General features: G+C 40.3%; 1 protein-coding gene across 1 annotated transcript in view; it reads left to right on the top strand.

The window, feature by feature from the left end:
- Nucleotides 1-255: 255 nt before the first annotated feature.
- LOC148371358 (AT-rich interactive domain-containing protein 1A-like) overlaps nt 256-11,040 on the top strand; it is a 64,919-nt gene continuing 54,134 nt past the window's right edge. The window contains exon 1 of the mRNA XM_088329381.1: nt 256-1,595. Coding sequence (XP_088185507.1) covers nt 705-1,595 — 891 coding nt within the window. The 5' untranslated portion in view covers nt 256-704. The remainder of the gene's footprint in view (nt 1,596-11,040) is intronic.

The raw sequence follows: 11,040 nt of genomic DNA, 5'->3' as shown, positions 1-11,040 counted from the left end.
TTCCCACAGCCGTTCGCTATCAATGTTGTTGTTTTTTAACGAACAAAGTTATTTCTTTAGCACTAGGCCTCTCTCAATAATCCACGCTGTCTCTTTAATTTGTCTTTTTAAAAATTGTCGATCGAAATAGCAGGAGCAAACGATCAAGGGATTGGGGAAAGAGTGGCGCATATGTAAACAAGGTTTGTTCGGATCCCGCAGTCCGGATCCAGTGTTGTATTCATGGCGTTTGGGATCCGCTTCCGGGTTTTGCGTATCTCCTCGCTCCTCACTAAGATGGCTGTGTCTCGCGCAGCCTCGTGCTGGTGTGCTCGATTTCTCGCTCGCGCTCTACTTATGCGTTCGAATCCCCTTCTAGTTTCTTTTACTAATTCATTAACGAGCTACAAACACACCGACGCTGCCCTATTTTAGCCGTTTCCATATTTTTGACGCGTTCTCCTTCCCCGAAAAACTTTCCCCCTGTCCTTGTTTTTTTTTTCCTCTCCTCAAGTTGAAACGGAGTCGCGGTGGATTTACCGGATACCGGTCCGGACGGAGGGCAAAACCCGGGGTGGGGGGAGGGATGAATCGGGAGGACGGGTACGTTATTTTAAATCAAGTTCTATTAAATGACTATTTGGGCTTTTATCGCGAGTGAGTCGCCGTGCTGAGAGAAAAGGGGCGCTGTAGAAAGAGCGGGGAGGCGAAAGAGGGGGGATATCATGGCCGCTCAGGTCGCCTCTCTCAACGCGAGCCCGCCGTCCGAACTCAAAAAGCCGGATCGGGACTCCGAGGAGTCGGCGCCGGGGGAAAAGCAGCAACCGCAGCAGCATGAGAACAAGGAAGCGGGACCCGACGGCGGCTCTCCCGGCCGAAAGGAACTGCAGGACGGCGACGCTGCTGGGGGAGGAGGGGATACCGACATGAAGAACGGCAACGGGAATTTGCCAAGGGTGAATAATAATAGCAGTAATCAGAACGATACCGGCGGGCCCGAGGGGAATAACCATCCCGGCGTGGGACACCACCACACGGGACCCTTCCCACCACCATCTTACGGCTATAACCAGCACTACAGTCGGGGCCCTTTTCATCAACATGGCGGACAACAAAGCCCTGGCATGGCAGCTGCGTCGGGGCCGGGCATGATGGACTCTTACCCCGCCAATTCCCACGAACATGGCTACCCCAACCACTATAACAACTACAGCCCCTACCCGAGCAGGACTTCCTATCAGGGTCAGGGCTACGGGGCCATGAGTTCTCCGCGTAGCAACCAGCCCCCGGCGGCCGCGGGGCAGCCAGGCAAGCAGCAGCCCGCAGCGGCGGGAGGAGGAATGGCCACCGCTTCTTATAACAACCAGAGGTATAATATGGGGGGGCAGCAACCGACGTCGACGCCGACGTTAAATCAGCTGCTCACGTCCCCGAGCTTGGCCAGGAGCTACCCCAATTACCCGCAAGGAGACTATAACAACCAGGAAGGGGGCACCAAGGCGGCGGGGGAGATGGCGGCTGGCTACGGCGGGGTCCATCCGTCTTGGCAACAAAGAGCCCACCACCCGCCTCCCATGAGTCCGGGGAACACGGCACAAGCCCCCAGTAGAAACCAGGTAAGCCCCCCCTCCACTCACAAACATACCACGCTAAGCTACCAGCCATTGTCTATGGAGCAAGAGCTCTAAAATGGCTGCCTCTCTCTTTTCACACTACACCACCCTTTGCAACAGTGCTTCCTCAGACAAATCCCAGTCGTGTTTTCAGTGGAAATCAACTTTTTCGAAGTAGCAAGGGTTTGAGGAGAGTTTGGCCAAGCAGGCCAAGGAGTTTGGCGTGAGAAAGTGCGTTTAAAGGGCGAGGGGGTGATGTCGCGTATTTCCCCGTCGAACCTCCATTTGGAGACAACTCGGAAAAGTCGAGCCTCGTTTTTCGCTAATAAAACACACACGTTACATGCCCTATTAAATATGTGTTATGGTTAAAACGAGCCGTAAATGACAGACGCGGATTTGGAAACATACATTTGCATATTCATTAAGCTTGGAACGGACGCTCCGAACGGATAGTTAAGAAGTGTTGCGTGCGTGTTGTGAAAGTGACCAATAATTAAGTGTGCACTCGGATCAAAAGGTGTGATTGTATCTTTTATGACCGTGTTATTACTGTGCACCCCTTTTTTTTACAGACACTCCGTTTTTCCGGCTTCCGTGTTGCCTCCCCGGCCGCTCGCTGTCGGGCTAAGCACAGATTGCTTTTTGCTTTGGGATTTGAATTATGGAGGTAAAAATCGTGCTGTCAGAGCCACAAGACAGTTGGTCTTAGGTTGACATGCGAGCCGAGATCTGATTGGCTGGCCGTCCCTCCGCTCTCGGCCATTTATAATTGAATCTAATGGAAGAAAAAAAAAGGGATGCAGCCTCACCCCCACCACCCCCACCACCCCCACTCTGCCCTGTTATTCAGTATATTCCTCCACCAAACAAAATAGTGCAACTATTCCTTCCTCATTTGATGACGAATTATCGACAAGTGAAAATTCATTTGCGTGATAGTTTATACATTCAAATTTTTATTAGCATTGCTCAAAACGTTTTACCTCCCAAAATTGAATTTTCTGAATTTCTCAATCTGGAAGCAAAATTACCATATTTTCTGCACTATAATGCTCATTATAAGGCGCACACCCCAAAATAGTCTCTTGTTATAATTTTTTACTGAACTATTAGCCACATGGAATTGCTACTACAGTAAGAGCTAGTGGTGTATTACATGTTGCACATTTCTATACACTTACATTATATATTAGTGCACCTATGTCAAAGTCAAGGCCCGTGGGCCACATCTGGCCCCCAAGAAGGGTTCCTTTGGTTTCTGAGATGATTTAGATACATAATTAATATAATACACCAGGAAGCGTTTTGTATTTTTTCCACCGTGTATTACTTTTCCTGTTAGTAAAGGTTGTTAATGGTTAATAGATATTTGTACTTTAATTTATTGTATTTTAATCCAATTATATTTCATTTCACTGGATGATAAAGGATTCCAATTCTATTTTTTGGTTCTTTTCTTCGGAAATAGAAACTTTATTGAGCCTAAATAATACTCTTTTCTTTGATTTGAAGATTTATATAATGCAGATTTTTAGAAAAAGAAAATGTGTTTTGTGCGTGCTATAAAAGGATTACGGACAGAAAATATTGCTTTATTTATTTGATCATATTGGAATATTTTTGTTTTTGTTTTCAGTCGGTTCAATTAGTTGCACTAGACCAGGGGTCGGGAACCTTTTTGACTCAAAGAGCCATAAAAGCAAAAAATATTAATTTTATTTTGGGAAAGAGCCACACCATATATTATGAGACAAATTTACTAAATTGCTAAACCCGCGCCCCAGACAAAAGCTTAGTCTTCAGCACATTTATTTTTGATGATTTGATAAAAAATATGAAAAGAGAATAATGCCAGAGCCCCTGTCCCAAAATCAACAAACATACCACTTTAAACTTGTCTCTTTCTTGCAATGACTCAAGATCGGTTAAACTCCTTTTGACCCTTTTTTCATACATATTGGTTTCAAAACCAGATGCAAGCAGTTATTGTGTAAAAACGTCACAACATTCTGCAAATAGGGAGCCTGATGAGCTCACTTTTGGCGCAGACGGCGTAGGGCGAGAGATGGGAGGGAGTGCTTGCACTTTTTGCATAGCTCCACCCATCCCTCCCATTCACCCAATCAAATGACCAAGTTCTCTTCCGGTGTTTTGGCGTATTTACAGTTCTGTGGATTCATCATAAGGTATCTGAACACTAAACACAGATTATATAGTGAACTTTTATACAAAGGATTCTTTAGCGTTGTACAGCCAAAACGAGTTTTTCCCCCCCTTTTTTTTCTGTGACACCTTGACTGTAAATTGTAGTGAAAAACGTGCCCTATATATACTGCGAAGTAATTTGATGTTAATTAGCTTTGGTTTGGCTTTGCGTGTGCCTGAATAGGAAAGACAATTCAAGTTTTGAACAAGATGGAGAAATTTTGCATGCAATCAAATTTGTCTCTGAGCCACAGATACTCATAAAAAGAGCCATATATGGCTCGCGAGCCATAGGTTCCCGACCCCTGCACTAGACCATATGCGTCATTAAAACATTTTTGAATGTTTGATCAGTCTGACTTAGTGCAATGATTAATCAATCGAAAGTGTCGATGACCAAAAATCATAAAAATTGTATGAAACGGGAAGGATGAGAGTGCTAAAACCTAATCACTAGATCACTAGTATACGGATGAAATACAAAAATGCATTTGATTTTATTTCATAATCGCACTATTTTTACTCACAGTGCCAAAAACGAATGTTAGAGAATGGAAAAAACAAAGTTGCCCTGAAGTACGCCAAAAAGCATGCCGAGGTAAACAACTATTAGGTGTATCTGATGCTGGATCGGACTTAGCATTTATTTCTATCTTTTAGGACAACTTTCCATTCTATAACATTTGTTTCTGGCACCGTGAATAAGAATAGTGTGATAATGAGATAACACCAAAGGCCTTTTCATCTGTATACTAGTGATCAAGTGGTTAGGTTTCAACACTCTCATCCTTGCAACCAGGGGTTGATTCCCGTTTCATACAATGTTTTATGATTTTTGGTCATCGACACTCTCGATTGATAAATCATTGCTCTAATACAAGGGTGTCAAGCTCAATTGGCCTGAGAGCCAAACAAAAAATGTGGGTACAAGCCGAGGGTCAGACTGATCAAATATTCAGATTCAAATCTACTTTATTGTCATTCTAGTACACGTATATACAGAACAAAATGTCGATACATCTGACCCGCACAGTTTCCTTGAATGTACAGATATAAATAAAATGTTGTATTGAGTTGGAGTATTGAGTACTAATAATATACTAAATAATTATGGCTATGTATAGTATTAGTAATAATTAGTATTATTATAGTATTCACTCACTGTTGCGACCTGGGTTCCATCCCCGTTGCACACAATGTTTTGCGATTTTGGTCAAGAATGTTTTTCAATTGATCGATCATTGCACAAACACAGTAGTATACCACAAAACCTTGTGTAATAACGCACAGGTATAAATACTATATGCATTTCCAATCTTATCCACTGGTATAAAAAGCGCACTGGGTCATAAGGTGCACTTTCAGATTGCTGGCCAATTTGAAGATTTTAGGTGCACCTTATTGTCTGTAAAATACATATTATTTAGTGTACTGTTAACTGTTTGTTTCAATTTGGTAATTAGTTTTCACGATTGTTGCTCTTTTGTCATCTTGATTATATTTTCTGTAAACGTTTATCGTTGTGCAATAATGTGAATGCTCACACTTAAGTGCAGAATTTTATCTATAATACGGGGAATTCCTCGATTAATGGGGTGTATCTGTACTTGATAGCATTCTTACAATGGAATCTTCCATCCATTCATTATATGCACCGCTTATCCTCAGTAGGGTCGCGGGGATGGTGGAGCCCATCCCAGCTATCGTCGGGCAGTGGACAGGGGACACCCTGAACTGGTTGCCAGCCAGTCGCAGGGCACACAGAGACAGACAACTCACTCGCCCATTCACACCTAGGGACAATTTAGACCAGCCAATTAATCTGACATGCATGTTTTCGGAATGTGGGAGGTAACCGGAGCGCCCGGAGGAAACCCACATGCAAACACGCAAACTCCACATAGGAGTTTGATCTCATGACCTCAGAGCTGTGGCGCACACGTGCTAACCACTGCTTACAATGGAATCTTGTTTTTTCGTTATTAACATGATCCCCAAAATCATTAAAAAGGATCATATTATTTAATGATCATAATCAAAAGCATGGTGATATCCCCAAAATATTTACCATTTTTTATCGACTACAACTTGACCTCTTCTATTAAAAACTTGTCTTGATAATATTTCCTGCAACTCATTGAAGACAAATGCAAGATTTAAAGTTTTCAAACCAGTTATTGAGTGAGGGATCGCTTGTCTATACTATAATTGGTGTAATACAGTAGACCTCGGGATACAACATTATTCCGTTCTGAGTGTGGGGATCACAAAGTAAAAATGTCTTTTAACGGGGTATAGTAACCTATGGTTATGCATATTTAAATGTTTTCCCCAACCCCTGGTAGCCCAGAATATATTAAAAAAAAATAGTATAGAGTAAGTATGACTTGTGTGTAATATAGGCAATACCAGATTCAAACTGAAACTGATTTAAAAACTTCCCCTTGCAAGGACTTTTAGGCCTGTAGATCTTGCTTTAATCACATCCTTATTATTGATAATAGACCTGATCATTGATTGGGTAAGGCCATTGATTGGTTATGGCCCTGCAACTTAGCGAGGGTAGCCTTTCTTGTACTTTCTTAATATTTGACAATCGCAAGATTTGTTTCCATGGTCATCATGTTATTGCAACTCCCGTTAGCATAACTGAAAGCCCTGGGACCCAAAAGGAATAAATACAGTACAAACGTGCAGTATTACATCAATTACTTTTACTTTTAAAAGCACACAGAATTCTGAACTGAATGAAGAGACTGAAAGGCCTTATGGAAGGTCAAGTCACATTTATGTGTATAGCCCTTTGACACAGAGACTCAGAGGGCTGTACACGCCACAATTACAACAGCCGCTAATCTGAGAGCAAGGAAAAACTAAAAGAAAAACCCAGCATAAGAAAAAGTAAAAAATTTCTAAGGTGCAATTCTGTAATTCGGGTAATACCTTGTCAGCATGTTCATGATCCACTGACGCAAACCAAGAGAAGACCAAGAAGTTTCTAAAACATTGGGCATCTTGGGGACACAACCCGTTAAACGCGTGAGTTTTTGGGCACGCGTAATCATTTGTCGTATAGTGAGTAAATGCTGTGAAGAGGGCCCCACACTGTCAAAGTGAAATCATCGTAAGGCTGGGTCATTGTATTCCAGGGTTATGCTACTGTATATAGCAGGGGGTCTGGAACATTTTTGACCCAAAGAATCATCAAAGCAAAAATATTAAGATTTTTTTTAAGAGCCATTCGGTATATTTTAAGATAAAATTCCACAAAACTGCCAAACTCGGGTCTCCAGACAAACGCTAATTCTTCAGTGCATTTCATATCACTGTGTGACATTTGATAATTTGATAACATTTATGAATTGATAAAGATGCCGGAGCCCCTGTCTTCTATCAATACAAATATACAATGTAAAATTTTCCCCCCCCCAGAAGAAGCTCATTTTGACTGTCATTTTGTCCTAAATGATGGTTTCAAAACAAGGTACAAGAAAAATTGTTTCGTAAAAATATCACAGGATACTTCAAACGCGAAAGATACCGACAAATTTGGAGGGATGCTTGCATTACGTGTGCATGGCTTCGCCCATCTCTACCTCTCACCCAATCAAATTGCACTGGATGTTTTGCTTGCGTGTATTGGTATGGTTGTTTACAGTTTGTTCTGTGAGTTTTCATCAAAAATTGTCTCAACAGTGAACGGAAATTGTTCAATAAGCTTCCACGTTAAGGATTCTTTTACAATGTACAGCCAAAACGGTGTATGTTGGTGTGATACAGTGATTGTAAAATAAGACGGTGCAATATAATATGTGTGTGTGTATATGTTTATACATAATGGACCAAACTCTTTGAATTTTTAGTGTTGCTTTCGCTTTGCATGGATTACGGTTCTCATTGCTTAATTCTCATTTGGAGCGACTCAGGGAAAATAGCAAAGGTTTTATTTAATCTCTGAGCCAAATTTACTCGTAAAAAGGACCAAATTTGGCTCCCGACCTCTGGTATATAGTTTCGACTTGAAACTTGGGAGCAAGCAACGCTAAGTATTGTGAGTTCGTGTCCGCGCTGACGTTTTTTTTCCCCCGCAAAGTGTGAAGAGAAGTTGCTTGTCATTTTTTAAAAAGTAATTTCAAATTTTCACTTTATTTTCCAATTGATTTGTTTGATGATATGATATTTGAAAATACACCCAGTCCTGATGTCAAACTATTGCCCTGAACATTTAAAAACCTTTTTGAATACATGTAATTGGAAGCACAAGTTAAGTGGAGTGAAAGCAAACGTTTTCAAAACCTTTTTATCTTAAATTTAAAATACTGCTGTTTGTGATAGAATTTTGTCATATCTGACTCCATGCTAGGTGTTTTGATGGCATTCTGGCCGATGCAGTTGTTTACAAACCGCAAAGGTGTCGGCCAAGTGTCTCAGTCCTTTTTTTCTGCCTTCCCAAAGGTTTACAATAGCCTCATTTACTTTCCATGCGTATTACCATGCAAACAACCCTCCTCTTTTCGTGCCCCTGCAGTAGTAACGGTCACGTTTGGCATTTGTTTACATCGTAGTTTTGTCATTTGCACAGACAAGTGATGTAATGCATGACAACAACGCCAATGTGTATGATGCTGAAAAGGCAGTTTTTGATGCAAAATTTGAATTGTGTTTGGGCCTTTAGACTGCCATCATCCATCATCAAATGAAAGACTTCTTTGAATTTGTCTTCTTAATCCGGTTCAGAATGTAATAGATTTAGGATGTATATACTTTGATCAGTTATTTACGACAGTATTCAGAAAGAATTGTGCTTTTTTTTTTTAATCTTTTACATTTTACTCTGTGACACACCAGCATCTCTTATCGATGGCTCGTCCTGCTGACTGGTTGCAAACTTTGTAATGGATTGTTAAACCAAATCACATCATATCACATTAAGTGACACTAGTTTTTTTATTTACCTACGTTAGTCTTTCTGTCACTTCTAACACAAATCTTTTAAGTGATCCAAACAAATCCTTCTGTGAGCCTGCCTCTACAGTTTCTACCTCATAATTTGGAAATTTGAATACATTGTACAATTGCGCTTACGTTGCAACTGATCCAACTGAAAATTGATGCGTGTGCCAAATTTCCCATTTGGCATTATTTAAGTGAGGCTTACTGTCAAAGTTAAAGCTTTGATTTTGGATAAATAATAAAATTAAAGCCTAGTAGACTATCCCACTGACTATTAAACAGATACTACTGGACAATTTTGCTTAATGAGTTGTTTGGCAAGCCTGAACGTTTTTCATTAAGTTCAGGGTTTGTACGGATGTTTGAAATCCTTGAATTTAGTTTTCAAGGATAGGAAACTGCTTGGATTTTGGCTGAAATGCTTGAAAACTCTTGAAATTGTCATCCTGTTTCTCAACAAGTCCTCTTAAAATGACACCGACACGGGTCTCTGGTGGCTTCACTTCCTCATTGCATTTTTTCTTCCCGTTATTAGATAGATAGATACTTTATTCATCCCCGTAGGGAAATTCACACTTCCAGCAGTCTACCCCGTTGTCCAAAAGTTCCTGCAGCTGGCATTAGTTTGTAGTTTGAATTTGGCTTTGAAAAAGGTGTATGAGCCCTTTAAGTTAGGCCAGTCCTTCATTAATTGGTGGTTGTAGCAGTTTTATTGATTGGCTGCATCCATGAATTTTGGCATCAGTCTCCCTGCTTTTTCCCAGTTTTATGTTGTACAAAAGTATAAATACAGTAACACCACAGTACTTGTTCAACAAAAAATTAAACAGAATTTTGCTGCTGTGTTCGCACAAAAATTGGAACACAGCCGAATGCGTTGCCGAGTTAGCTGAGCGGCCATCATGGCTACTCTTGCCTTGTTGGGTAGCATCATTTTGAGATAGATTGTCTGTCTGTCAGCAAGTGTCGATTATGTATTGGGGTTTAGTTCATTTTATCACTCTTTTGCCTATAATAATGGGTCCAGAGAAAGTTATGAGAAGGAAAAGAGAAAAATGGTGAAATCAACAATCGAGTTAAAGAATGAACTGATGAAAAACAAGGGTGCACGAGTGTCTTGTCATCGTAAAAGGTTTAAAATAGTTTTGTATTCTTAACTCTTAATGTTTGTTCAATATGTACACATTGAAATAATGATTGTTGTCAGAAGTGGGGGTGCATAGTTGGTGCTGTCCTTAAAAAGTTTTAATTAAATATTTTCTCGATTGAGTGTTTTCATATTGTCCAACTAATTTCAAAGAGGCTCCATATTTCTTTTCTCACCGCGCCTATCTGTTTTATTCTTACTCTATTAAGCAGTGTTCTGGCCACTGGGCGTATTAAGCTGGACGAAAGGAGGCGGGTTGGAGGTGGTGTGGTGGAGAGTGATTTCACGCCCGTGCTGGTTGTTTTCATCTATTTGAGAATTCGCATCTAAGAGACGCGTCCATGCACACAGGCAGCTTGACAGTGGCTACAATCAATCATAATTTCATCCAGAAGATGACATCAGCAAGTAGAATATGTTTTTATGTAATTTACGGACACCACCTTTAAGTACACTTTTAATTCATATTTATGGTATTTATGCTTGATTAGGTACATGTTTTATTAATATTTAAGGTCATTTGGAATGTGTAGGAACGTATAAAAATGTTATTGCAAAAATGAATCGTTGATAGTTGAGTACCTCTGTATTACTACACCGATAACCATGTATGAGATGAACCCATTTTTGTTTGTGTGTTCAATCTGACATTGCCATGTCCTTCACTTGTGAAATTAGTTAAAACACAGTTGCTTAATACTCGAGACGTGACTTCGGCCATACAATTACTTATTTTGATCATATCGTAGAGGTCTCCAAGTTGGAATTATTTATTGTAGTGTAATATGACCTTTCATATATTTATAGAATATCATGGTGACTTTTCTAAACTTACCGTCAGAGGTTGAGTATAGTAATAGTCATGTTTAACTACTTTTTAAGTCATTCACTTCTGTTGCCTGGCCTTTTTTTGTTTTTCTCATTTCTTAAAGTTAATGTTTCTGTCCTGTTGGCTCTAAGTTTTAACCTGACCAAAGATGAAATCCATATCAACGTTGACATGGTTGACAAGAAAACTTAAAAACCTAGAATTTTGGAAAGAGAAAAACACTGGAAGTTTTTCACAGAAGTGAATTCTCTAAATAACCAAATAGCCATTTTCACATTGCTCAAGATGCATTTATGTACTGTGATTATATT

This window comes from Urocampus carinirostris, chromosome 2, assembly GCF_059441175.1.
Source record: "Urocampus carinirostris isolate Australia breed hairy pipefish chromosome 2, RoL_Ucar_1.0, whole genome shotgun sequence".
Lineage (NCBI taxonomy): Eukaryota > Metazoa > Chordata > Actinopteri > Syngnathiformes > Syngnathidae > Urocampus > Urocampus carinirostris.
The sequence above is the reverse complement of the archived record's forward strand: the minus strand, read 5'-3'. Positions and strand labels throughout refer to the sequence as shown.